At 36.4% G+C, this 26135-nt stretch overlaps 1 protein-coding gene across 2 annotated transcripts in view; it reads left to right on the top strand.

Annotated features, from left to right (window-relative positions):
• PTPRD (protein tyrosine phosphatase receptor type D) overlaps window positions 1-26135 on the top strand; it is a gene marked incomplete at both ends in the record, with an annotated part of 312639 nt that overhangs the window by 172840 nt on the left and 113664 nt on the right. For both annotated transcript variants that reach the window (XM_082301167.1, XM_082301166.1), the window contains 9 exons: window positions 1931-1948; window positions 3693-3803; window positions 7250-7519; window positions 8246-8827; window positions 16429-16562; window positions 17823-17967; window positions 21265-21570; window positions 22583-22776; window positions 24685-24711. In XM_082301167.1, the coding sequence (XP_082157293.1) occupies window positions 1931-1948; window positions 3693-3803; window positions 7250-7519; window positions 8246-8827; window positions 16429-16562; window positions 17823-17967; window positions 21265-21570; window positions 22583-22776; window positions 24685-24711 (1787 nt within the window). The remainder of the gene's footprint in view (window positions 1-1930; window positions 1949-3692; window positions 3804-7249; window positions 7520-8245; window positions 8828-16428; window positions 16563-17822; window positions 17968-21264; window positions 21571-22582; window positions 22777-24684; window positions 24712-26135) is intronic.

Here is a 26135-nt window from a genome sequence, read left to right as displayed (position 1 = left end):
TCTCTCACTTTTTCTTTCTTTCCTTTCTCTTCCTTTTTTAAAAATTTTTATTTATAGGTAATAATTTCTCTTTCTCCTCTCCTTTTCTGTGTTACTGAGTGTGTTGTCCATGTCTGTGATGTTGTCATAGCTTTCTATAGAGTCTGTCTCTATGTGTTTTGCAGCTTCTGTTTACTCCACATTGCTCACTGCTGTGACTGTATTTTTTGATAATTTTTTTCTTTACTGCTTTTTGCAGTACTTGATGGATCCATTTTCTCCTCTTTCTTTCTTCTTTCCTTTTAATTTTTTTTAACAAATTTATTTCAACATTGGACTTCATTCAGAAATTGCAAGGAGTACCAATGGTTATATTCATCAAAACCAAAACCTGCATTAGACACTTCAATTAAAATCTAAAATGTGTTTTGTGCTGTCTTTTCCACATTTAACTTCACCAAAGATTAGCCAGTTTGGACACATCTTCTTTCCTCTCACAAATACATAAAGCACAGTACTTCTTCCCATGCAGATTTATACCTGAAAAAAAAAAGGAAAAGAAATCTTTGGGTAATCTGTGAAATAAAGTTGGGGTTTTTTTGCTGGCTGAGCATTTTTCCAACACATTTAGCCACAGTAGTGTGCGCCCACGCTAAAGCTTTATGAATCCTATATTTTCTGGATCTACAGAAGTCTGCTTTTGGTGTAGATTCCAGCTTTTTGCTGCTCTCTCTCTCTCTTTGCCCCTTGCACCTCCCTAGCAGTTCTCTCACTCTCCTCCTGCCCTAGTTTATTCTTTTGCTCTCTTTAGACTAAAAACAGAAAAAAACAAAAAAAACCCAAAATTTAAATTTATCAAGTTTAAAACTTATCCCAAAGTAAGATCACTGGGATATAATGAGCTTTTTTCTTTGACAATTGTAGTAGATATCGTTGTGGAATCTAAGTTGTTTAATCACGTGTCTTCCCAGAATTCTCAGCTTTTGACCTGTCCTGTGATGTTAAATCGTCTTGTTAACTGACTTTTTGCTTGTTGTCAGCAGAACTGTGTAAATTAACCTTCTGTTAATGTAAATTAAGATTTTTTCACATGTGACATAGATGATTTAGTATATAAAGCTTTAACTGAAAACTTTGTACCAAATTATAAGGAATATAATAATATTTTTATGCTGTCTTTCTTCTCTCCGTATTTAAATCTCCAGAATCTATTGGTAAGTGCTTAGTTCTGAAGCGCACTTCACCCCCACTAATTTCCATACTCAGAATATTATGATTATTATGATTATGATAATTATTATATGATTAGTAGTATTATTATTATTCTTAAAATGCATGGCATGCATTTTACTAACAGTCAGTGTAGTCACCAGATCCCTGTAGTGGCGCACACGCACACCTCCACAGAAATGTTGTCTTATCAGTCATAGCAACACCTAAAAGAAACAGTACACATGTATCACATAGATCTAGAATAGTAAATGCCATAATCCAGCCTAAACTACAGTGTTTGTTTTGAGCTAGACTTCAGTGTATCTTCTTTTTATATATATATAGATATATATATATATTTAAATAGAATTTCCAATATTTTCCTAAAATATGTCATAAGTACAGTTTTGTAAAGTTTCCTTTAAGTATTTGAGGCATATTTGATACATATCTAACCCTATATAACCAAACGTCTAAGAACTCAGATGCTACTCTGAGAATGGCAGTGCAGCCAATTATAGCCTTTTTGCCCTTTGTGGTACAATGCAACTTGCTTTTATAACCTGATAATACTATCTAATATATTCCTGTTTTAACAGTATAGTAATTCAAGTTTCTCTTAAGACCTTATTTAATTCTGTAAATCTAATTTGATTCTTCTTCCAAAGCCCTAGCCTCCTTCTTCTCGTACTAATGCTTCTTCTTTCTAATCTTATTTGCATTCATATTATCCACCCAGGTGGTACACCAATAAGAGGTAAGAGTGCTGAACTAACGTTCACAGAATGATCTTACTCATTCTTTCTGTCTTTTCATCCCTCTCATCTTTGTCCTGTTTTTGGTTTTGTTTTGTTTTGTTTTCCTTAAGGAAAAAACAAAACAAAACAAAAACCCACAGAAATGTCCATCATCTGATTTTATTTTTCCTTTGTCCTGTTTGGTTATGATCAGTGACTCTCATATTGTGACCTTTCTTTCTTCACATTGCCTTTTCCTTTTCCCTTTTCGTTTGTTCATTTAAAAAAAAAAAAAAAAAAAAAAAAATTGTGATATGCTTCAAAGAAAGCATATCCAGGTCTCCTGGCCATAGCCCAGTCACAGCGTACCATTTGTCCCTCTTTTTTATTTTTCTTCTTCTTCTTCTCCTTTTTCTTCTTCTTCTTTTTCTTCTTTTTTCTTTTTCTTCTTTTTTTTTCTTCTTTTTTTTTCCTTCCTCTTTTTTTTTTTGTCCAACTGGAGCAAAAAAAGATCATTTTTTTTCTTCCTTAGCTGTTCTTGTCCTGGACCAAAGCCAAGATGGTCTGGAGAACAGTAGCAGACATGCAGAAGACAACATGGACTATCTTCTTTTTGTCTTATCTTTCATAAAAGGTTTTTGGTTTTGTTCTTCTTCAATCCTTTTTTTTCTTTAACTTCATAAAATTGAAAATTATGTATTCCCCCTAAAAGAATTACAGAAATGTTTTTTTCCCTTTATTGTGGTTTTGCCTTTTTTTTTTTTTTTTTTTTTTTGGGGTCGTTGTTGTAGTTTTCTTTTTCTTGGAATTCTCTTACCTCTGGATTTTTGGATCTTCTAATCTACAGGCTTTGGAAATGAAAGGTTACTGACTCATTATTCTTGGTGGTATGGTATTGTTGGTTTTTGATACTCTAGCAAAACTGTTCACTTCTTTTGTAATTCTTGTTTTGTATTTTTCTTGGGTTTTGTGACACCACACTGCTAATCCCACTTGTGGATTTTGTTGGGTGTCTCGGGGGGGCCCTTCTGCGGTCCTCAGCAGTGGTTGGTTGGTTCTTCCTTGTTGGCGTAGACCATGCTTTTGAACTTTTTTGTCTTCTAATTCAACTGCTCTTTGTTTTTCAGCAAACGTACTTTAAGATTGTAAGTTGTGGAAAACTGTCTTTCTTTTCTTATCAATCTGCATGTCTTAAAGGAGCTTTATTTCTTTAAAATAATATTTTGATGATTGTAAATGACTAATACAATTTCCTTTTTTTCACTTCAAGCAGCCTTTTTGTTCTTGCTGCGCATTTTTGGCTTTCTTCCGCAGAAGATTTCTTGAAGTCTGTCCTGCTTTTTTACGAGTACCACCTTTTGTGCTACTTTTGTTACTAGACTGAAACAATGAAATAAAAATTTAAAAAATTATAATGACCCAACTACTTAATCTCTACTGTTTTATTCAAAAGCCATTCTTCCTTGAAGCAGTCTCACCCATCTTCATTTAATGGTTTAGGAAAGAGTATTGTTTAGAGAGGGTTTTATTTTTTTTTTGCCAAATGCTAATCGTTTTCCTGTGCTAGCACTGATGATGTGAAAAAAATAATCTCTGTTTTTTTCATTGCATCATTTTCTGTCTGTGCACCTTAGCAAGAAAATGAATCGACGTTGAGTGGACCTTCGCATACAAGCTTTTCATATTGTTGAGAGGTGTATTGTTATGGATATAAAAAAGCCTTCTCTGACCCTCTCTTTGGCAATGTATTTTATATTCATACAGGTGCTCTCCAAATTGAACTGAGTGAAGAATCTGACCAAGGCAAATATGAGTGTGTTGCAACCAACAGTGCGGGTACACGCTATTCTGCCCCTGCCAATCTATATGTCAGAGGTAGGAATGACAAAACCCTGGCATCCACTGTTCGTGCAGGTTCAGGGCTAAGATACTCTCAGGATCTATACAGTTACCACTGTAATAATCAAAATGCCATGGTAAACGTGTCAATTGTAAAATGAATTTTAAACTGTAGAGAAAAGGCTTGGGGTTTATTTTGTTCTTTTAAAGCACTCTTGAGTCCAGTGTATCCTGTGGGTTAAGGTTTGTAAGTATATTTATATTTTTACATTTTAACTTCTATTTTTTCCTGCATTAAGTTAAATTGTGCTTTGCATTTATTTTCTTTTATTGGTTTTGTTTTGTTTTGCTTTTCTTTTCAAACTCCCGAAGTGACTGCTCTGTGTGCCACTAATCAGCTGAGTGTAACCCCAAGGCATTGAGGTGTATGCCTACCTGACCTCTGCTGTCTAACTGCAAAGGAAAAGCTTCTAACTTTATAACATTTTGTATGCAGAGCACAACTGTATTTTCTTATTTTCTCTTTCTTCTTAATATAGATGTATGTGTGTGTGTATATATATATATATATATATATTTAGTGTAAGACTTGTGAGTGAAGTGTAGTCCTGTAGAAAGATAGTGGTCAATTGGCTGTATTACTTTAAGAAAATATCTCTGTGTATGACAGGTATGACTAATAATAAAACCATTTTATTCTTCTATACAGTATTAAAAATGGTTATTAACCTACTGAAATATTTTTTTAGTTCGACTAGAATGAAGGGCTTTGTTTCAGGCAGTATTTCCTATGTCTGATTGATGTAGATTTCTGTAAAATGAAGCCTATTACATACATACATACATACATATGTGTGTATATATATGTGTGTGTGTGTGTCTACAGTAAAAGGGGATGGGTGGGGGAAATAGGAATGAAAACATAAACAGCTGTAAATCTTACTGTAGGATGGATGACCTTACAGAAAATGCCTAGCTTGATTTTGAAATTTTTTTAGAGCTGATTTTTCTATCAACCTGGTATGTTTTCATATGGTGTTACTCTTTTGTCTAACTAAAAAAGAAAAGAAAGGAAAACCTTTCATAGTTATGACATCCATAGAAAGTTATTTGATATTTTATTTTCTTTCTCTTCTCCTCCAACATACTGACTTTCCTGTACTGCATGAGGCATGTATACCTTTATATCCAAAGGAAAATTTCAAAATTATGCTAGCTATTGTTTCCGTTGTAGCTGTGGAATATGCTAACTTTTCAAGATGAGGTAGGAAGGTTTAATTAGAGCAAGTAGAGATGTTCAAGTAGCAGTTGAAAGCCTTGATACGGCCTTTTTACTCTCTCTGTGTTTCCCTTGTTTTTCTCCTTTCCTCATTTCATTGTGTTCTGCATCAAACCCCCTACATCCCTCAGAGCTGCGAGAAGGTTGGTGTGTTTTTTACTTTTTACCCACCTTACAAAACTATTAATTAAACCAATAAAAAAGAATACAAATGAAATGAATGTAGCTACATTGTGGCATTTTTTAAGTTAATGTTATGTTTAAGCAGAGAATGCCCTGGTCATGGCTTTTGATGAGTGCTGGTATCTAACTGTTGTGCATGATAAGAGAGAATGAACCTGGATGCATGGCTATCTCTTTAACTTTTAATACTAACGTCTACTAAACTTGGTCAGTGTTCCTGCTTTTTCTTCCCTTTTAATTTCTTGTTTATACTGATGCCTGCTTTTCAAGGAATGGTTTCAGTAGTTGCTTTTCTAAATAGCCCACGCATGAAGACTAAACTCTCCTTTGTCTATAAGGATTTTGTTCAACACAAGAAGTTGCTCATTGCTTGCTGTTTGCTTTGTGTGGCCTCTGTGAACTGGCCGTTTATGGATTGTTTTGCTCTCTGCTTGTTCCCCTTCTGCCTGTCATTCACTCATGAGGCCATTGCAGTTAAGTCCCTCCTGAATCCATAGAAGATCATGGAAATTTAATCAAACCCAGTGGAAAGGTTTCAGATTAATATAGTTTCCTGATTTTTTTTTTGTTGTTTTTAAACTCACTCATAGTCTTATTTTACTTCTAATTTTTTGCTGAATTAAAACTGTGTTTAATGATTAGCCTCTATTAAGGCCAAATAAATACAGTTTCGAGTACACCATCCAGTGAAAGGCCTAAATACAAACCTACCTCTCTCAGCTACCTCTATCGCTTCCACCTCCTACACACATGTGCACACCACTGAGAATATTTGAAGCAGGAACACTGATCTGTTATTGCCTGGTAATTTTCTCGGTGTTGTGTTTGCTTAAATATTAACTACTCTGTTAGTGGAATGTACTGCTGTGTGTTTAAGGTTGCCACCCCTTGCTATCAATACAGAAATGTCTAATATTATTAATCCTTATTTTGTTTTCCCTTAACTGTGAGCATAGTGGAATCCTGAATGTTAAATATTCTGCTATTTCCCCGGTGGCCCTTCCTAGCAATTGCTTTTTAACCACCTAAATTTAATCTAAGTTCCTTCTCCCTCAAACTCTATACTCTTCTGAAACTCCTGTATCTGTCAGCCTATCCTATTTCCATTGCTTTCAAGTTTCATTTCCTCACCCAATGTTTTCTTTTTGTGTTTTCTCTCTGCAGTTTTTACTCAGACATTTCCCTAAGCATGATTCTCTCCTGTTTCTGTCATTTGCTTGCTTGCATGATCAGATCCAGTACTTTGTACTGGCTTTGCCTAGTTTCTTTCTGTGACTCTGTCTCTCCCTCTCTCTGTCTGTCTCTCTCCATATATATATATATATGTATATGTATATTTATATATATTTGTATATGTGTATACATATGTGTATATATATATTTGTATCTGTGTGCAATGAAATATTTTTCTATGTTTGTTTCAGTGTTAGTGTGAGGTCTTGAGGCTGCATCTACTTTGAGTCTGAAAGCAAGTGAAATTGCACTTTCAATTTACTCTAGGCAGTGTGTTCCAGGACTGTGATGTGACAATGTGGCCTAGCACATTTATTCACATCAACTGGAAGCACGCAGCATTGAAGTTGGTGATCAACTCAAGCATGCTGTTGACCTTCCAGTTTTCTTCTGTGCATATGTATATATATGTATGGGCATAAAAAAATGCATATATATATGTGCGCCTGTGTGTGTGCGTGCACGTGTGCGTGTATATCTTTTGCATGGTGTTTGTGTATTGTTAGTATGTAGTTAGTTACATGTGGGGCCCTAGTAGGTCTGAATCAGCCTTTGTATGAATGTGCCTAATAATATCCTCAAATAAATATAGAATAATTCACATTGTGTGCAGACAAAATTCTTGTTTAGTTTCTTATTTCTCTTATATATATATTTTCTGGCAGACCAGAATAAACACTAAAATAGTAAATAGTAAATTGTGTCTGTACACTGCATGCTGTCCTTATGCAAGACTCAGTTTCCTTTTTTGTATATGTTATTACCTTTTCTTTGTGTTTTGTTCCAGTTCGACGGGTCCCACCGAGGTTCTCTATCCCCCCCACAAATCATGAGATCATGCCTGGCGGGAGTGTAAATATCACCTGTGTTGCGGTGGGGTCACCAATGCCATATGTGAAATGGATGCTAGGAGCCGAAGATTTGACACCTGAGGATGATATGCCAATAGGGAGAAACGTCCTTGAGCTTAATGATGTCAGACAGTCTGCAAACTATACTTGCGTTGCTATGTCTACCCTTGGTGTTATAGAAGCAATAGCGCAGATAACTGTCAAAGGTATATCTCAAGCACATTTATTTGGACACAGTTCTGTCTTTTATTTCATTCATTCCAAGCAAGTATATTGCACTGAAAGGTCTAAATGCCATTTGCCCTCTTAAATCAAGAGGGTAAATATTCCAACCAGTCACTGGCATAAGACAAAGTACAGGTTTAGAAAGCAGTCATAATCATTAATTGAATAAATAATATTTATTAAAATAAGTTAGTCATAATGTTCCATTATTCTCCTGTGTCTAGCTCCCAGCCTTCATTTCAGTTAAAGAAATGATCTTGTAATGTTGTGTTTATTTATCAACAGCAGGAGCCTTTAAGAACCAGTCATTTGATTTTTAGAATTGCTGGGCGTCCAAGTGTCATATTCACTGAGTAATTGGAAACAAGAGGTTCAAAAAATATCTGAAAATTCAACTGTAGTTGTGAATTGTCTTTCTATAAAATTCCTTTTCTGCATATGGTTATGGATTTATTACAGAAGCCAGTATCATTAATTCATGACAAATGAACTGTATTGAACAGAATTTGAAGATTCTCCAATAGATTTTGGAGGAAGTCATAATTGCAAAAGCTTGCTCTGAACAGATCATACCTTCTTTCCGTTTCATCTTCCTGTATTGCTTTTGTTTTGCTGTTAGTTATTCTTTGTAAGCTTCATATTCTAATAAGAATAAGAGTGTCTGCTGTTACATAGAGCTAACTGTATTTTTTGTTATTTGTGTTTAGCCTTACCCAAGCCTCCTGGAACACCTGTGGTGACAGAAAGCACAGCAACTAGCATAACGTTGACTTGGGATTCTGGAAACCCTGAACCGGTTTCTTACTACATAATCCAACACAAACCCAAAAACTCCGAGGAGCCATATAAAGAAATTGATGGGGTGGCCACAACACGTTACAGCGTGGCCGGCCTAAGCCCATATTCAGAGTATGAATTTCGGGTAGTTGCTGTAAATAACATTGGGCGAGGGCCACCCAGCGAGCCTGTGTCAACAAGAACTTCAGAGCAAGCACCTTCAAGTGCACCACGCAATGTACAGGCCCGTATGCTGAGCTCCACCACCATTCTGGTACAGTGGGAAGAACCTGAGGAACCTAATGGGCAAATACAAGGTTACAGAGTTTATTACACCATGGACCCCGCTCAACATGTCAACAGTTGGATGAAGCACAATGTGGCTGACAGCCATATTACCACTATTGGGAATCTTGTACCCCAGAAAACATACTCTGTGAAGGTTCTTGCTTTTACTTCTGTTGGGGATGGGCCACTTTCTGGTGACATTCAGGTCATCACTCAAACAGGAGGTAAGCTAGCCATGAGCAAAATTTGTGGGAAAAAAGATTGAACACATGCAGACTTTTGCAGGGAGAGACTTTGAGTTGCAAAAAAGCTACCCCTCAAGGATAGACAGTTTATTCAGGTAGTTTTTGCAGATAACCTTTTCTCAATTCCACAGTGCAGGTTATCTTTGCAGAGTGGAAATTACCCCTTCATGCTTTTTTTTCATCAGTGTCAAGAAATTTATCTGCAGTTTAACTGGAGTCTCAGGGAGACCTTCATCCTGGAGGTGACCAAATCTTATGGCTTTTCTTTGGCAGTGCTACGTGCACTAAACATCTTTGTCAGTAGTTGTTCATAGTTTTTTTTTGAGGTGTTACTTGTGGGTTTTGGTGTGTTCGTTTATGTGGCATGTAGTTCCCTTATGCTGTATCACTCTAGTGAATACTGCTTTTGGAAATTTAAAGTGTGTGTGTAGTGCATGTGTATTCAACTAGTTGGTAAGACTCTGAGAACACATAAAACCTGAGAGCATTAAATGCAACAAACCTTTGTGTAGGTTCAAGCAAGCATGTTTGTACACTTTAGATTTATAAGTCAAATCCAACCTGCCCCTACAAAATGCATACCACACGGTCACTATTATCTTGGTTTATGTGTGCACTTAGGTTGTTTTGTTCAAGAAGTTTTAGGTCCATGAATTAGTTTTATTAGCAAAGGACAAGCAAGCACAGTAAAAAAATTGGCAGAAAACTTTTTAAAAGTCTGAAGTGAGAAGCTGCAGTGGAGTTACACTGCACAAGGTGTTTTATTGTAGCAATAAGAAATAAAAGCTCCTTTTGTCTAGCAGCTTAGAGAAAGCTGTATGAAGTATTACCATAGGCCAGTGATATCCTAGAAATACATGATAGTACTTGAATTTTTAGTACAGGAAAGTTTCCTGTTACAGAATTTAGCATCCCTCAAATTCTTAAAAAACAGATCTCTAAAGTGTAACTGTAGACAGTTACATTTCATCCAGTTTTTACTTTTGCATTTTCCAAATATGCATTTAATAAAGACAGAAATTGATGTGTTCTTGAACCTTTCTAGGTGTTGTGTTGCACAAAGATCTAGGTGTTAACCTTTTGCAGTATCTCAGCCAAGAAGCTACAAAATTTTTAGATCTTACAGTGGTAGATTAAAATGTGTCTGTATGCACATGCAAATGTAAATATATACACTATAGTTTAATTTTGGCATTTGGAACCTTTTTCAGAAAGAGAACCAGTTTTTATATTGACATCTGACTTCTGATTGAATCCGTATGCATAAAGCTTTTCAAGAAGAAGGTTTAGTGAGCTCCTTATCTGTGTTTTATTCACAACTGTAAACCTCCTAGATTAGCAAGTGTCTGACAGTGGCTTCCCCAGTGAAGGATGAAGGAATCGAAATAATGAACACTGAGGCTCAGCTGAACGGGCCCAAGTTACATTACTTTCTGAGGTCACTTCAGAGAAGTAAGCATGCCCATCTGTTTCCGATTACTGTTGCAATCTGAAGAAATTACAGCGAAATTAATAGTGCTGGAGGGTTTCTTGATATGTGATTTCAAATTCATAATGGAGTTGACTTGACGATGTTTAATTGTGACTATGTTAAAAAAAATTGAAAGAAAACAAAGAATGGGGCATACAGGAGGTATATTTAGGCACTGATACTTTTACTTGGAATACAAATGTTTTCAGTCATTAAAGAGAGAAAAACTAAGAAAGTCTAGTGAAGTTGTCTATTTCAGGGTATGGTTAAAAACTAGGATTTCCCCATCTTTCTCTCCAGTAGTTTCTCTTCAGTGAACATCACAGAAAAAAATGCCCTCCTTGCCCTTCTCTTCTAGATTTGCTTTAATTTAAATCTGAATATGATTGTTTTCGTTTAACTCTCTTAAAATTAAACACATTCCAAATACTAAAACTAATATAAAGTGCCATTTAGGAACAGGAAAAATGAATTTAATGGAAACATTTTACAAGAGTTAAAATAGGAATGGGATGCTGATTACATTTGGTTGATGATTTTTTTTTTTAACTAATAAGCCTGCCAATATGTATATGTATATGTATAGCTTAACCCTAACTTTGGGGATATTGCAGCATATATAAAACAAAATCTTGCTGACATCTGTGACTTACAAGTTCTGTTTAGATGCTTCAAAGCTTTCTTACCTTAAGAGTAGTCTGATCTTTGGAGAGAGATTATAAAAATGAATAATTTGTTCTTAAAAAAACTGTTCAGAAAAATTTTTATTTTCTCAGTATAGCAGAATTGTTCATTTGAAATGGGTGTATGGGTGGCTTCTTACTTTGCAGGTCAGATGTAACTCTGCTGGTAGTGAAACTTAGATTTTTAATTAAAATATTGCAGTTGTTTTCAGCAGTGCTTTCTTAATGATAAAAACACACCATTTTAACAAATTCTGTAATCAGAAAAGAGCTGTGGAGCTGAGCCTTTTGAATAAAAGGAGATCAATTTCAAAAGTTAAGAAAGTCCTTATTCTGCATTTTTGGGCCAAAGGAATAGATTCATAGCTTCTGTTGAAGATGGAGTCAGAACTGGTCTGTTATGTAGGTTAACTGACCTACCAAATTTTAGAATAAAGAAATATTGATATAAGTTTTAGTGTGATACTTGCTTTTTTTTTTTTTTTGTTCTGAGCTTAGGTAGGAAGACAGCAGACAGATACACAAGGTCTATTGGATAGTGGATTATTGGCGAAAGAGAGAGAGAAAAAAATGAATAAATATTCAGGGAAGTGAATGTGTACCTGTAAGCATATGCTTCTTTAGAAAAATCTTAAAATACAAGACACACTGTTAGTTTTAAATGAAGGATTCTCCATGATTTGAAAACTGAGGTTTACTACAGTTACAAAAGGCTAATATTTTGAACCTAGAAAAAAGGACAGTAATGAGAAGGTTAAGTATCTGACTCACAGGGCATATAAATGAAGCCTTAGATTAAACAAAATTAATGTTTCTGGAGTTCTTATGGTAAAAAAAATTAGAAGCTCAGAGATAGAGTTGGTAGCAAGAGAGTACTGTTCTGTGTTGTAGCAAGGTAGCTACTTTATGTGACATTTAAACTTTTTTCATGAACACGTGAATGGGGAAACCTGATGTCTCTGAAACTCACAGTCCTAGCCTAGTGTCTTTGTGAAGCTTTTAATGAAATGGACTTCCACATGAGACGAGTTGAGAGCATGTAGCTAGAAAGTCAGCTCAAAGCAAGAAAGCTGGTGGAAGAATCACAGAATATTTAGGGTTGAAAGGGACCTCTGGAGATCATCCAGTCCAACTCCTCTGCCAAGGCAGGGTCACCCAGAGCAGGTGACAAAGGAACATGTCCAGGTGGGTTTTGAATGTTTCCAGAGAGGGAAGCTCCACAAACTCCCTGGGCAGCCTGTTCCAGTGTTCTGCCACCCTCAATATAAAGAAGTTCTTCCTCAGGTTGAGTTCAAATTCTTGTGATTTAGTGTATGGCCCCTGCTATTCATCCAGTCTCTGGGCACCATTGAAAAGAGTCTAACACCATCCTTGTGGCACCCACCTTTGAGATACTTAAATGTACTGATGCTGAGGTGGAGTACAGGATAGCTTTTTAACTGACTTAAATTTTAAAATTTCCTGCAAGGGATATTTCTGGTCCGGTAGGAAGGACTATTTCAGCTTTTGAATAACTCCCCTACTCTCAATGCCCAGGTAACTTTTGTTAAGTGTCCTAGTCTCTATTTTACTTCATTTAAATGCTAATGAGTGATGAGTTCAATACTGAGGATCTTACCTTCACACAGTGGTAATTTATCTCTTCACTGCATTCTCTAGTCATTCAGACAAGACTAGGTGGACTCGATCTTTAAGACTGACCAACATGTTTATTTTGTTCTCTGGGCTCCCACTATATCAGTTTGGGATATTATTTGAAGAAAGCAATTTATGGATTTCTGATTACTTTTCACATAATATGCTATGCGTTTTTTAAATCTAAAATGTATAGTAGTTAATTATTTTGAATACTGTGGTTCTTCGTTTGGTACTGTAAAGCTGCAAGCCTCAGCTATCTTCAGACATTTGAAGAGGTTATTTCAGTTGTAGCAGAGACAGGGAGAGAGCATAATGCACATATTACCTATTTTATTTTGTATGTTACCCATTTTACTTTTTAATTATATTCTATTAGGACTTGTTATTTCAAAAAATACATGTATTGTTACTCTGGAGCACAGTAGCTCTTCAGTTGTAAGAGCTCCTCCATAGAGTTTCATGTTTCTTTCAGAGAAATCAGAAGTATAAACTCTTGGTCCCTTGTTCCCTACTGATTGTAAATTCTCTTGGTGAATCTATTGTCCTTTGCAAAGCTGATTTCTTATTGGACTCACTGAGTTTTACTCGAGGTATGGATTTCACCCTAGCAATGTTGTGGGGCACTTTCTATCCTGGAGACTCTCCTCTTTTTTTGTTATCACTTGCAAACCCAGCATGGTCCTGGAGTAATTTTCTGGTTACCTCAGCCAGCTGAGGAGCTGTGCAGGGAACTGAAGTGCCCTTCTGAGGTCGTATTTTGTGATCCTGTTCCAGCACTTTAATCAGAGAGATAGATGGATGGAGATAGAACCACATAGGCAAGACAAAGTCCAGCAGTCTGTGTTTGTCCCTGGTTATCCAGCAATAAACATGGAGCACTAGGAAAGTGAAAATATAGAATTTGATGTTTAGTTTTGGAAAAAATAGCTGTGGACTTTGTTCTTTGTTTTGTTATTGCTTTGTAGTCTTTCGTTGTGTGTACTAGAGGAGATACACTTGGAGGACACAGAAGTTAGCGGTTTTAATGTACTTTTGTAGAGCATATTGCCCTCAAAGCAGAAAAGACAGTATTGAGAGAATGCTCATGCAAACCCATCCCATTTAGTGAGCTGCCCATTTACAGCACTAACATGGTGTTAGATTTGACATGTGAGATTAAAAACACTGCAGTAAGAGTATAAAGTCCACTTGCATACACTTTGCAGTTTCTCTAGGGTTTTTTCTCTCTCTGAAGACCAGTAGCTTCTGTCAGCTTCAGCTTGGCTTAGCTCCCACGTGCCACTGAAGATTTTTTTGAACAGATGTTGTGCGTTCTAGGCATAAATCCTAAACAGTTTATAAGTTAATTGTTCCACTTCTTTAACTGGTACTTTCCTTTGGCTTAAGTACTGAGTTCCATACTGGAGTTTATAAGCAATAAAGTGTCTTTAGTTTCTGTTATTTTGGTTTTGTTTTCTTTCTTCTTCATCTTCTTATGTCTGTTTGGGGTGATGCAGATTTCCCTGTCACATTTTTCTTCTGGGAGTGTTTTCAGCATCAGAGTTGGCTAACTGTGGTTAAAAAAATGTGAAGGGAGACTAGATTTTGAAGCAAGATATTATTTTGACAAACAGCATTTAGAAAAGTCCAATTAGCCATCAACTTGTCTTAGAAAATGATTGAGAATTGCAGACATAAGATGACAAAGGGTTTGGGTTTTCTTAAAAGGAATGCTTGGAGAATGAGGGTCTTAAAACATGCAGAGAGACAGGAAATAACTCTTAGTTCTCCATCTGCTGCCATATTTATCATAACAGATGGTACCAGCGTTCATATGAGTCACTTGACTGATCCTTTTCTATTACTGCCTGGCTGTGTTCTACAATTCATGTATCCATACATTAAGTACTGATGATAGCCTCACAGGACAATTCAGGCTGGCAGGATGATTATCTGGGGAGGTGTCCAGCCACAGGCACTGCCCAGAGCAGGCTCAGCTCTGGGGTCAGACTGAGCTTCTTAGGGCTTCACTGTTTGAGGTGTAAAACCCCCCAGGGCTGGTATGGTCCAACCTCCCTGGGCCCTGGCTGCATTTCTGGGTTGTCCTGAGCCTCTCATGTTTCAGCTTGTGCTGTTGCCTGTTCTCTGCCACACTCTGTGAAGAGCCTGGCTGCATCTCTTACATCCCTTCTGTCACTGCTGGGAGCGCTGTTGAGAGCCACGCCTTCTCCCAGCTGAACCCTTCCCAGCACTGCAGCCTCTCCTTGCAAAATTAGAATCTGTCAAAAATACTTCATTGATGTTTCCTGTAATGGCTCTCCATGCTTTGGGATCATTTCCCCTTTGCACTTTGCAGAACACAGGCAATGGTCTCAAAAGACCAGACACCTTTTAGAAAGACATCTAATTAGTCCTATCCCTTTTTGTTCCTGTAAAATAATTGGTCTCCTGTTACTCTCATTCATTCAAAAAAAAAAAAAAAAAAAGGGAATGGAAAGCAATGGTAGAGACTTCCAATGTCCACCCAGGAGCTTGAATATGCATCTCATGTAGAAAGGTTCTGTCTGTTGAAAATTAGATACCAAATCTGTACCAGAATACACGAGGGCAGTGTTCTACTCAAATTGATATTCTGTAGAATTCTGGGGAAGATAAAAGTCAAAATACCAAATTATTTTAACAGTTTGCTCTCTGGAGTTTTTAGGTCTTTTACTGTACTAAAGAAACATACTTGTAATGCTGTAATAGAATTCTTCCCTGATAAATGTTTGTGAAACCATCATTATTGTCATATCCTACTTCTCACACCTGTTCTCAGTATGTGCTAAGAAGTACATACTTTTTATTTTTCCCCTGAAAAAATGAGAGCATATCACATTTTACTCTTGAACAGCTAGAAATGCTGTGGAAAACTGTTTCATGCCTTATCAACTGCACTATTAACTGAAAGTAATGTTTTAGAACTTGGGTGCCAAAACCATTGTACACAATCCAATGATATAGTTAAGTTTTGCTGTCTTTTCCCAGTCAACCTTATTATTTGCTTTACATTTGAAGAAGTAAATGAGGATAACATTTAGTGTGAATAATTTCTGTGACTGCCACACAAGATAGAATGTTCTTGACTAGTGCAGTCAAAAATGCATTTTGCTTCTTGCTCAATTAGAAAGTGTTGTCACTAGAAATTCAACTATAGTCTTAAAAATACCAGTCATTAAAGGCTGGAAATATATCACTTAATGAGGAATTGACTGAATATCTCTTCACTAGGTTATAACTTCCTCAGGTTACACAAGCTGGCTATTGTATGTGGGTGTCTTCTTAAAGACCAGGATGTGTTTACTATCTTTTATTTATGAGCTGAGCAAAAAAATTTCCTACCTGGAAATGCATGTGATAATTTTAACACTTTATTCTAGGCTATTTCAGCTAATCATATGTTCTACTAGCTTTTCCTCATACACACACAGATACACAGAATGTATATATTTGCCATTTCCCACATAGGTTATTAGACTGCTGGTATTGAACACCAGGCATCTCTCCAATTGCATTTCAGTTCTGTTTGCATTATTTACACTGCAAAAACATTTATTTGAAGTCCTTCATAATTTTTAACATGAGTTTAGTGTATCATTATTCTTTTTCTGTGCTCAGATAAATTTATTTCATAGTACTGTTAATTAATTTAACTTCAGTAAGATACAGGTAATATTGCATGCCATATTCAGATAACATATTAAAAGTTTTGAAAATATTGAAGTATCCAAATAAAACTCAAAACTCAAACTGATCAACTTTTTCTTTAGTGCCTGGTCAACCACTGAACTTCAAAGCAGAACCTGAGTCTGAAACAAGCATATTGCTTTCCTGGACACCTCCACGCTCTGATACCATTTCCAGCTATGAACTGGTTTACAAAGACGGGGAGCATGGGGAGGAAGTAAGTGGCAAGATTGTACATCTTTTTAATGATCTTTAGTAAGTTGGACATAAAATGAAGCAATGGTTTAAATTTCATGGTTAGTAACTTGCTTTAGTAGAAATGCCTTGATATTTAGGTTTATTAAGCCTAGCAGTTAGCCTGAAAGTCTGTAAACAGCAGAAAATGCTGTCAGTGGTTACCAGCCAGTGGAATTTTGCTGTTGATGGCAATGAATCCTTCACAGAAATTCCATCCAGTTTCAGACATTGATTATGTCTCTCTGAGCCTGTTCTTCTGTAAAGGCTTGGGAGCAAAAATGTTTGGGGGCATTTTATGGACCCATTAAGCCGTTTTTTGAACTTGTACTTGAACTTTGAAATCTATTTTCAGCCTTAAATAATTTTTTTTCTCTGTGCCATTGTGTAAGAATTCCTGAGATTTTCAATCTTTCAATAATAATTGAGAAGAAAACAGGAGGTTCTTTCTAAAGACTAAAACCTGCAACAGACTTTTCCTCTACCATTACTTCATAAAGAATTTTCAGTTTGTGGGCCTCTATTGTGTTTGTAGCATAACTTTAGAATAAACTGCTCCTCTGGTAGGGAATATGTGGTACTACCAGGTGTCACAGGGAAAAGAAGGAAGCCAGGAGTCTCAAATGGCAACAGGAAAGTGTCATCCTCATTGGTTTCTCCTGCATCTTCAAGTCATTGCTGATACTACAACTGAGCTTATGTTTATGGCAGCTTCACACATACACTGTGAATTCAAAAGCTTATTTTGTGGAAGGGGGCCACATCCGTATTTCACTTCCAAATAGGATGCAGGACGCTGCTTAATAAGCTACCCTGGAAGAATTTGGTTTTAATAATTTGAACACAAATTTAACTAGAAGATTAAACCCAAGATTACTTACAGTATAAAATCATTGTTGTAAAAGATAGCTACAGGTGAGGCTTTGCTTATGTGGTATTGTCTTAAAACACTTTCATACTTTGTATATAGCTATTTGTTCCTCAGTCAAGCTGTGTTTGTGGGTCTGAGTTTTACCCATTAAATTGTTGACTTTAAAAAACAGTTTCTTTATGTGTGTTTGTCAAAAGTAATGTATTCTGGTTTTGGTTTTGTTTAGTTTGGTTTTGTTGTGCTTTATTTTCTTGATCTGAAGTTTTTTTCTATGGTTTTAACCGAGTATAAAATCATTTCTTCTATAGGCAATATATGGGATTCAGGGTCTCTGAATACTAATCTAGACACTCTCTTATTATCTGCCTATAGCAACGGGTTTCCACTGAACCTACCACATCGTATCGCCTGCAAGGCTTAAGGCCAAACAGCCTGTACTTGTTCCGCCTAGCTGCACGGTCTCCTCAAGGCCTGGGTGCTTCAACAGCAGAAATCTCTGCAAGAACAATGCAGTCAAGTAGGTGTCTTTCCTTGAAATACTTATTCCCTTTGCCTGTGTTTCTTAAGGAGATTAGCGGAGTAGCTCAGGGAGGCAGCAACAGAGAAAAAAGCAAAATACAGTATTCATGTTGCTTGATACAGCAAAAGAATGCTTAAAATGTGAATTTTTGAGGTGCATTGTGATCAGCTTAATATATGAGGGGTTTTTAAATGGCTTCAAAAAACAACCTATGTAAATCAGGGTCTACGGAGGCAATATAATGTTCGCATAATAAAATTTTATCTTATAATAAGCTAAAATGTTGTATCGTGCAATAGGTGTACATTAATAACAGTCCTTAACCAATAAAATTTCACCTCCCCAGTCTGCACACTTCCTAGGTTGTTTCTGCAGCATCTCCCTGAAGTGCAAAAATTTGTAGAGTGAATCAGGTTGAATATTTCAGACTATACCAGATATTTCTTAACAACTCTTCTGTAGTATCTCATCATTCTGATTTTATTCAATTTTCTTAATCTGGGCTTTTTATGATATTCAATCATTTTCCACCTGGAGAAGAACAGTTTTCTCACTGGACGCTTATGGAAACAGTATCATGAAACTCATCATATTTGCCAGCAAATGAGATGTAAAAAATTGTCGGGGACTGACATATACACCTTAAAACATTTAAATTAAGACTTAACTAAAACAATCAGCTATTCAGCAATGATGTCCAGAAGTATTGTTCTTGCCTCATAAGTTATGCTTTCCTGACAGTTTGCATTACAATGTGTCATTTTAAAACTTAGTACAGTTCTATTTGTATGTGTTTTAAATTAAATTGCCTGTTCTTAAAGTAAGATTTTTCAAAACAGAAAATTCAGTTTCTCGGTTGACATGAGTCTTTTTAATTTGCAGTCATGACATGTGATTACACAGTCCTTCCTTGTTAGTGTTATATATTAATATCAATTAGTGTGACTGGAGACAAAGTGCTGCTCACCTTTAAGCAAAGCTAAATATGTTTCTGAAGCATTTCTAAGGCACTTGGAATAAGCATAAAAACACTTCTATAACACAAGTTTAGTTTTAGAGATAGTGGCAAGGCAACTTTTCAGTTTAGTAATTCAGAATGAATAATTTGATTAAGAAATAGGCATTTATTTATTCTGGGAGCCATTTCGACTATTTAGAATGCTGATTATCTGATATTGGGTGAAGATTGCTTAGGCTGCATACAAAGCAAACATCTAGGGGCCAAGGCTGCATTTTCCATATGTAAGCATAATGCCATTTCTTCTTGGAGATTATGTTATGTTTTTCTCAGCCTTGTGTCTTCACATAGTAGCAAAGTCCAGTTGATTTTTTTTTGCAAAAAATGTGAAATTAAGAAAAACATGTATGCCTTAATAAAACTGGTTAAAGTAGCCTTCAAATTACCCTTAGTTACGTAAGTGCAATATTTTGCATTTTCAGAGTGCAATGGATTAAAGTAATAAACTTCTGTGATTTTGTTAGTGATAATCACCAGAATGTGCTACTGCCTTTCATCTTGGTATCAGAGAAAGATGCTGCAGGGATTTATTTCATTTTTTAAGACCCTTAAGGGACATTTTACATGTATTTTACTTCCTGCACAAGTTAATGGTAGAAGGGGATCCATTTGTTTTGAGTACTTGATTACTGAATTAGTCTATAAAAACAACTTTGAATGTGATAATTCTCATGTGTTCTCCCATCCACCTCCTCTAGTTCATCGAAATACTAGTAAATTCCCTCCTGTCTTCCCTTTGGAAGAGCAGTGTACCACACGGAGTAAAAAGCCATTGGTCCCTGTAGAAAGAACTGTAGGGAACTGAAAGATACGTGTGTAAATGCAGTAGGTCACAGCAGGGTCCTAGACCTTCTCTGTTGTTTTAATTTTGTTTGATGTGACTATTATAAGTATGTATAAGTATCCATTTGTTTCTTTTTTCCCTTAAGAACTGGGAAGAAAAGGTGGAGAGGGGGATATAAAGGGGGATAAAGGTCTTGCACACAAAATTTATGTTTTTCTTACAAGACAGGAGGCAGAAACACGAAAGGAGTTCAAATCCCCTCCTTCTGCTAGTGAGTTTGAATTACAGCTCCTTTTTTTGGTGCTCTAAATGATCTGCTAGTAAGGACAGATTTTGCTAAGTCAAAGTGCATTTAAGCACATAAACACATACCTAAATTTCAGTACTTGATTTGCCTCACTGAAAGCAGTGGAATGACATACATGCTTAAATGCTCTGAAGCTTGGAAAAGGTAAATATGCTAACATACTCCTTTGAGAACAAATGAGTAAAGATGAGCATTTCTGCTCTGGAAGATTGGTGATGGTGACAGGACATGAAACAAATGAGTTTCTTCAGAAACTCTCATTCTGATGTGCTGAGCTTGTGACCTCTCTTTGTAAAATGAATTCTTTACACGTTGTTTGGGGTAGATTTTTTTTTTCTATAGAAGTAATAGACATTTTTGGTAGGATTAATTCTTTGCTAGCAAAGGTGTCTCCAAGAGGAGTTAAAAAAAATAAAACTGACAGCCGATCTAGGGTAAGTACAAGTTACAGTCAGAATCAACAAGCCTGTCACTTTTTTCTGGTAGGTAAATCTTTGACTAAGACTTTCTTCATCTTCTATGGACTGCATGCTATAGTATGTTAGCTACAATAAATGTTTCAGTAAATGATTTAAATTTAAATGTAATTTATGGTTGACTTGTGTCAGGCAGACTCATTTAAAAAAAACCAGTAATTTGTTTATGAGTGGAAAGGCTGAAAAAATGGCAACCTGTGGAGAAATTTCTAGCAATTATTGCAAGTTTTTAGGAGTTCTGTTAAAAGAGATTTTCTTTCTTAAGGAAAGTAAAGCCACTTGAACGGGATATGTCCAAATTTGTAAGTAAATACATGTCATGTGTTATTTAAAATATTATAGCTTGCACTAATTGCAAGGATTATAAAGATAGATTAGTAGTCATAGAAGTGTCACGTTTTTGTTTTATTTCAAGAAGAATTTTAATTACAGGTAGGTAATATTATTTTGAGGCTTCATTTTCATATATTTCCCCTGCATCCTTTTTCACCATTTAGTTGGTCTATTCATTTTCAGTTTCCCCATGTTAATAAGCCAAGGTGCATATGATTATCTGACGTTTTGCTTTTTTGAGTTTCTACTTTTTTTTGTTTATTTATTATTTTCATTTGGTTCTCTTTTATTTATTTTTATTTTTTCTTTTGTTCATTTTTTTCAATCACTTCTATCCTTCCACTCAAATCCTCCTTTAACCCACTACTGAAATTAGAGCCATCAGCTCCTCCTCAAGACATTAGTTGCACAAGCCCCAGCTCCACTAGCATTTTGGTAAGTTGGAAACCTCCACCGGTGGAAAAACAGAATGGCATTATCACTGCATACTCCATCAAGTACATTGGGATTGATGGAGAAGATGTCAAGCCCCATGAAATTTTGGGAATTTCCTCGGACAGTACCCAGTACCTTTTGGAACAGCTGCAAAAATGGACTGAGTACCGGATCTCTGTGACTGCTCACACTGATGTTGGACCTGGCCCAGAGAGCTTAGCAGTATTGATTCGGACAGATGAAGATGGTATGTTGCCTCCACTACATCAGTTTGCACCTCTATGACTCTGTCATCTGCTGTCTTTTGTATAGGCTAACAGTAATTTTTCCTGCTCCTCTTTTTTTCCCAAATATAACCAGATATTATCGCCCCTTGAGATTTTTGGTCAAAGACTGTTCTTTGTACACCATTTTTCTATTTGGTATTTTTGTATTTTTTTATCAGAAAATATTTTTTTTTGCAAGTGACATGAATCTGCTGCTCCTTTGAGCCCATACATATCCTTCTTGCTCCTCCTTTAATGTAAAAATAACTCTTAGGGAAAACACTTTCTGCCTTTTCCTTGATTTTACAGTCATTGTCATTTCTAAACAGTTATGTCTATAAACTTTTTTTCCGGTCTTGGTTTTTTGGTTCTTTGTTTGTTTTTTTTTTTTTTAACTGCCTTCTTCTTCCATATTGTGCTTTTTGATTTGAGGGGTTTTTTGGGTTGTGGTTTTTTTGGTTGGCTTTTTTTTTTTTAGTTTTGTTTTTTGATCTTGGAAAACTGATGCTCCACACATTTTCTTTTCTTCCATTCTTGAAAGTGACAGAAGACAGCCTTGTAATCAGCCTCCTTTTTATCCTGAGGAATAAACCAAACCAAAATAAAACATAGAACTTGACAAACAAAAAAAAAGGAAACTTTTTAAAAATCTTTTTTTGTTTTGTTATTATTACAATATTATTATTTCAATGATTAAAGTATCTCTTTGTACTACAATGCTTTGAATCTCAAAGCATCTTCCTTGGCTTTTGTACATTTTTACATGTTTTTCTATTTCTCTAATACTCCTTTTTCTTCCATTTTTTGCATCAGTCATGTTTTTTGATCTTTTCACTGAAAGGTAGAGCAGATTGGTTAAGCATTTTCATTTGCTGAATGATTTGTGTTCTTCAAAGACAACATAGTGAGTCTGCCCTTTTTTTAAAAAAAAAGCGAAAGACATGGGTGGGACAGTTGCCTGTAATTCTCTTCTGTCCAATGATGTTGTTCCAGTTCCTAGTGGTCCTCCTCGCAAAGTCGAGGTAGAGGCTGTCAACTCTACTGCTGTTAAAGTCTCATGGCGCTCGCCTGTGCCCAATAAGCAGCACGGTCAGATACGGGGATACCAGGTCCATTACGTGAGGATGGAAAATGGAGAGCCAAAGGGTCAGCCTATGCTAAAGGACATCATGCTGGCAGATGCACAGGTAATTGGGGCACTCTGTTCTTTTCTAGGTCACAGTGAAAACATTTCATTTACCAAAGAGCAATCCAGGACTACCCTTTGTTGTTTAGGGGGTTTTTTTCTTTCTATTTATCAATCTACCAGCTTGAATTTTTTGTCTCTACTTTAAAAACTTTTTTTCAGAACACTTGCATTTAAAGGTTCTTGGGCCAAAACTAAACCCTCTCTTCTCTATTGGTCTGCACCTAAATGCTAGGCTATGTCATCCTTCTGATTCCCTTAAACCTGGAGACTTCACCCTGTACCTATACTCTGAAGTTCTAAAGCATCAGGGTGATCTGATCCAGGTCATAGTCAGTGTAGTAAACTGTGCACAGCCTGGTCCACCCATCTCCTATTTCATTGTTTCAGTGGAGAGCCTAGAATAATCAGAAGCCTGTGTTAGCCTGTTATTACACTGTTTCTGTGGTTAGCTTGTATGCACCTCACGACACATTTCACAAGAAATTAATGTTCTTAATGTAACTGTAGAAACCACTGAGGTATTACAATTTTCATTATTCATATCAAGAACTTTATTAAAATGAGCAACTTAGTTTGAATAGGTATGTGGTTATTTATATTGCAAAATTTCCCATCTGTTTTATAAATTATGAGATTATGAGAGGATGAAAACATCAGGTTTAAAAAGCTTCTCAAAGTAGGATTTTACTGATTGAGAGATACCAGAACTCTGTAAAACTTAAGATTTCCAAAGCTCCTGACACTGAAGGAGTCATCCTGTGGGAAACTATTATTCTTTATATGTCTCACTGCTTCACTGTGAGCTCACAGCTTATGACTAGATTGACTGGAAATAAAAAGAAATTATCGATCTAAATCAAAGAGTAAAATCTGCTTCATAAGCATTTTATGTGTGTAAACAAATGGGGGGTTGCCTTTCTTTTTTTTTTCCCCTTTCCAGTCTTACTTCTGAATTTCAGCTTTGCAAAGACATTTTTGGTCTCCTACACCTGCATTTTGCTCATGACCCTATTTGCAAAATACTGTCTCTGTTTCTGGAGGACTTTGCTGCAGTTTTACCTGCCAGTACTTACTTTCCTATTTTGGAAAACATGGTGTTCTTACTGCTTAAATTCAGTGGAGACAAAGATGAAAGTACATCAGGAAGTAGGAAGGGAAAGGGAAAAGGGAGAGGAGATGGAAAAGGACATGCTAGTGTGCTTTGGTTCTCTTTCTTTCACAAATTTTTGCTTTCAACATCTCACTGGTAGTGGATTAAAATGATTTTAAACCCTAGAAGGTCAGTAACTGGAGACTAGGTGAGTTATTAGAGTCCAACTATCATAAAGGAAAAAGTTGTATTTCTTCTTTTGTCAAGTTTAGCTTTGACCTGCCCACTTGTCATTGTTTCACCCAGGATAGTCAGCTCCTTTCTCTTCCCACCACTCTTTCCTGCCTATTGTACTTCTGTGATACATGTGATCAAGGCTTCTGCAGTTATAAAGTCATTGATGGCAAAATTCAGTGTGGTTTCAAGACTTAATGCATTGAATTAGTTTAGGAAGCATATAGACTGGTAATATGATTAAATAAACCAGGTAGCCTTTAATTCTGCCTTGGTAACTTTTAATAAAAACTGTTATAAATGAGTACTATGTGGTACAAGAGGATTCATTACTTCTTTTATTTGTCAATGGAAGACAAATAGCTGGATTTTAGGGAAAGCAGAAATGGAATTAAAAATACCTGGCCTGATTTCATTAACCAAATTTCATGTGATTCTACATGAATAATTCAAACTGTACATGACTTTTTCAGACATCTTTCATATTTATTTTACTATTAAGAAGAAAACTTTATCTCAACCGGGCTACAAATCTCCTTATTTCTTTTGTTTTTCCTTTCAACTTCCTTTACTGTAAATTAGTGGGAATATGATGATACTACTGAACATGTAAGTACTTTTTGACTGGGCAGAAAAACATTGTGTGTTTGTTTTGGGATATTTTGTCTTGCTTGTTGGCTTGTAGCACTGTATGGGGTTTTTTTGTTTTGGTGCTTTCTTTGGGTTTGTTTTTGGTTTTGTTTTGCAGGGTGTTTTTTTGTCATTTGCACAGATGCATGCTCCTAACATCAAAGGTTCTCTCTTATGGCACCTTGTTGCTGTGTGGGTTTGGGGCTTTTTTTTATTTTCCCAGGGAGAGTAGGGTTACTGTTGCTTGCCTGTTCTGGGGTTTAGCATGATCCCAAAATGTACAGTAGTGCTTTGTGTTTTCATCTTTTTGATGGCTGTCACTAATTTTGCCTCACAATTTCTTCTTTACAAGGTGATAGAAAAATAAAACAGGGTTCAGTTACATACCAATAGTTGTGTTTTTCTGTATTCGTTTTAAGGTTGAATTTTTTTTGTGTACCTGAAAGTAGAAGTCAGCTGTGCTTTCTTTTGGATAAAATAAATACATGCTATCAGGAAAGCCAGAGGCCTGGCAATGTTTATGCCTAAGTAATAATGTTTGCTGTATCCAAACCACACTTTCAAACACTACATGCAGTCATAGCTCTTACACCATGAAGTACTGGTTTTTTTAGGTGAGGCTAATATCTTCATAAGTCTTCCTGTTTTGTGGTTCTGTGGGGATTTTTGGCCTTTACAGTTTAATTCTGGTAGTATTAGGGACAGTTTTCTAATGAAAGCTATGAAGTCTTTCTGCCTCAGTTTTTGAGACAAAACTTCAGGAGGAAAGACTCCAGAATGAGTGTTCCTCCCCTTTTCCTCCGTCAATGAGACAAATGGGTCACAAGGAGTGAAAGTGGGAAAAAGAAACGAAACTGTTTATTAACACACAAAGAAAACGGTAGAACAGGATAAAAAAAAAAAAAACCAAAACAAAACCAACTCAAAATACAACAAATTCTTGGAGAGGGAACAGACACATGGGCTCGGACCAACAGGGGCCACCCCACGGGCTCCCCGGACCAGCGAGGAGGGAGGGGAGGCAGTGAGGCAAGGAAGGGAAAAAAGAAAAGAAAAAAACCAACAGAACCCTTTCCCAGCTAGCTGGAACACAAAAGAAACCCAAAGAGCAGTCCAGCATTCCCAGCACACTCCCTCCCGAGCCGCTGGCCCCCCGTTAAACTGCCCCCACTCGGGCCTGTGGCCCCGGCCCGGGTCCATCGTAAAGGCACAGCATCCCTGGGCATTGAGAGGATGGTCAAGGAATAAAGCAGCTTCATAACATCACCCCAGGACATTCCACCCCTTATTCCATACCATCTGCTCAATGCCCAAATTAATACATTTCAACTTTAAACACACATGTTTATACATATATATATATACAGCTAGGAACTGGATCTCTCAGGCAGGTCCCTTGACTT

This window comes from Coloeus monedula, assembly GCF_965178545.1.
Source record: "Coloeus monedula genome assembly, chromosome: Z".
In the NCBI taxonomy this organism is placed as follows: Eukaryota; Metazoa; Chordata; class Aves; order Passeriformes; family Corvidae; genus Coloeus; species Coloeus monedula.
The sequence above is the reverse complement of the archived record's forward strand: the minus strand, read 5'-3'. Positions and strand labels throughout refer to the sequence as shown.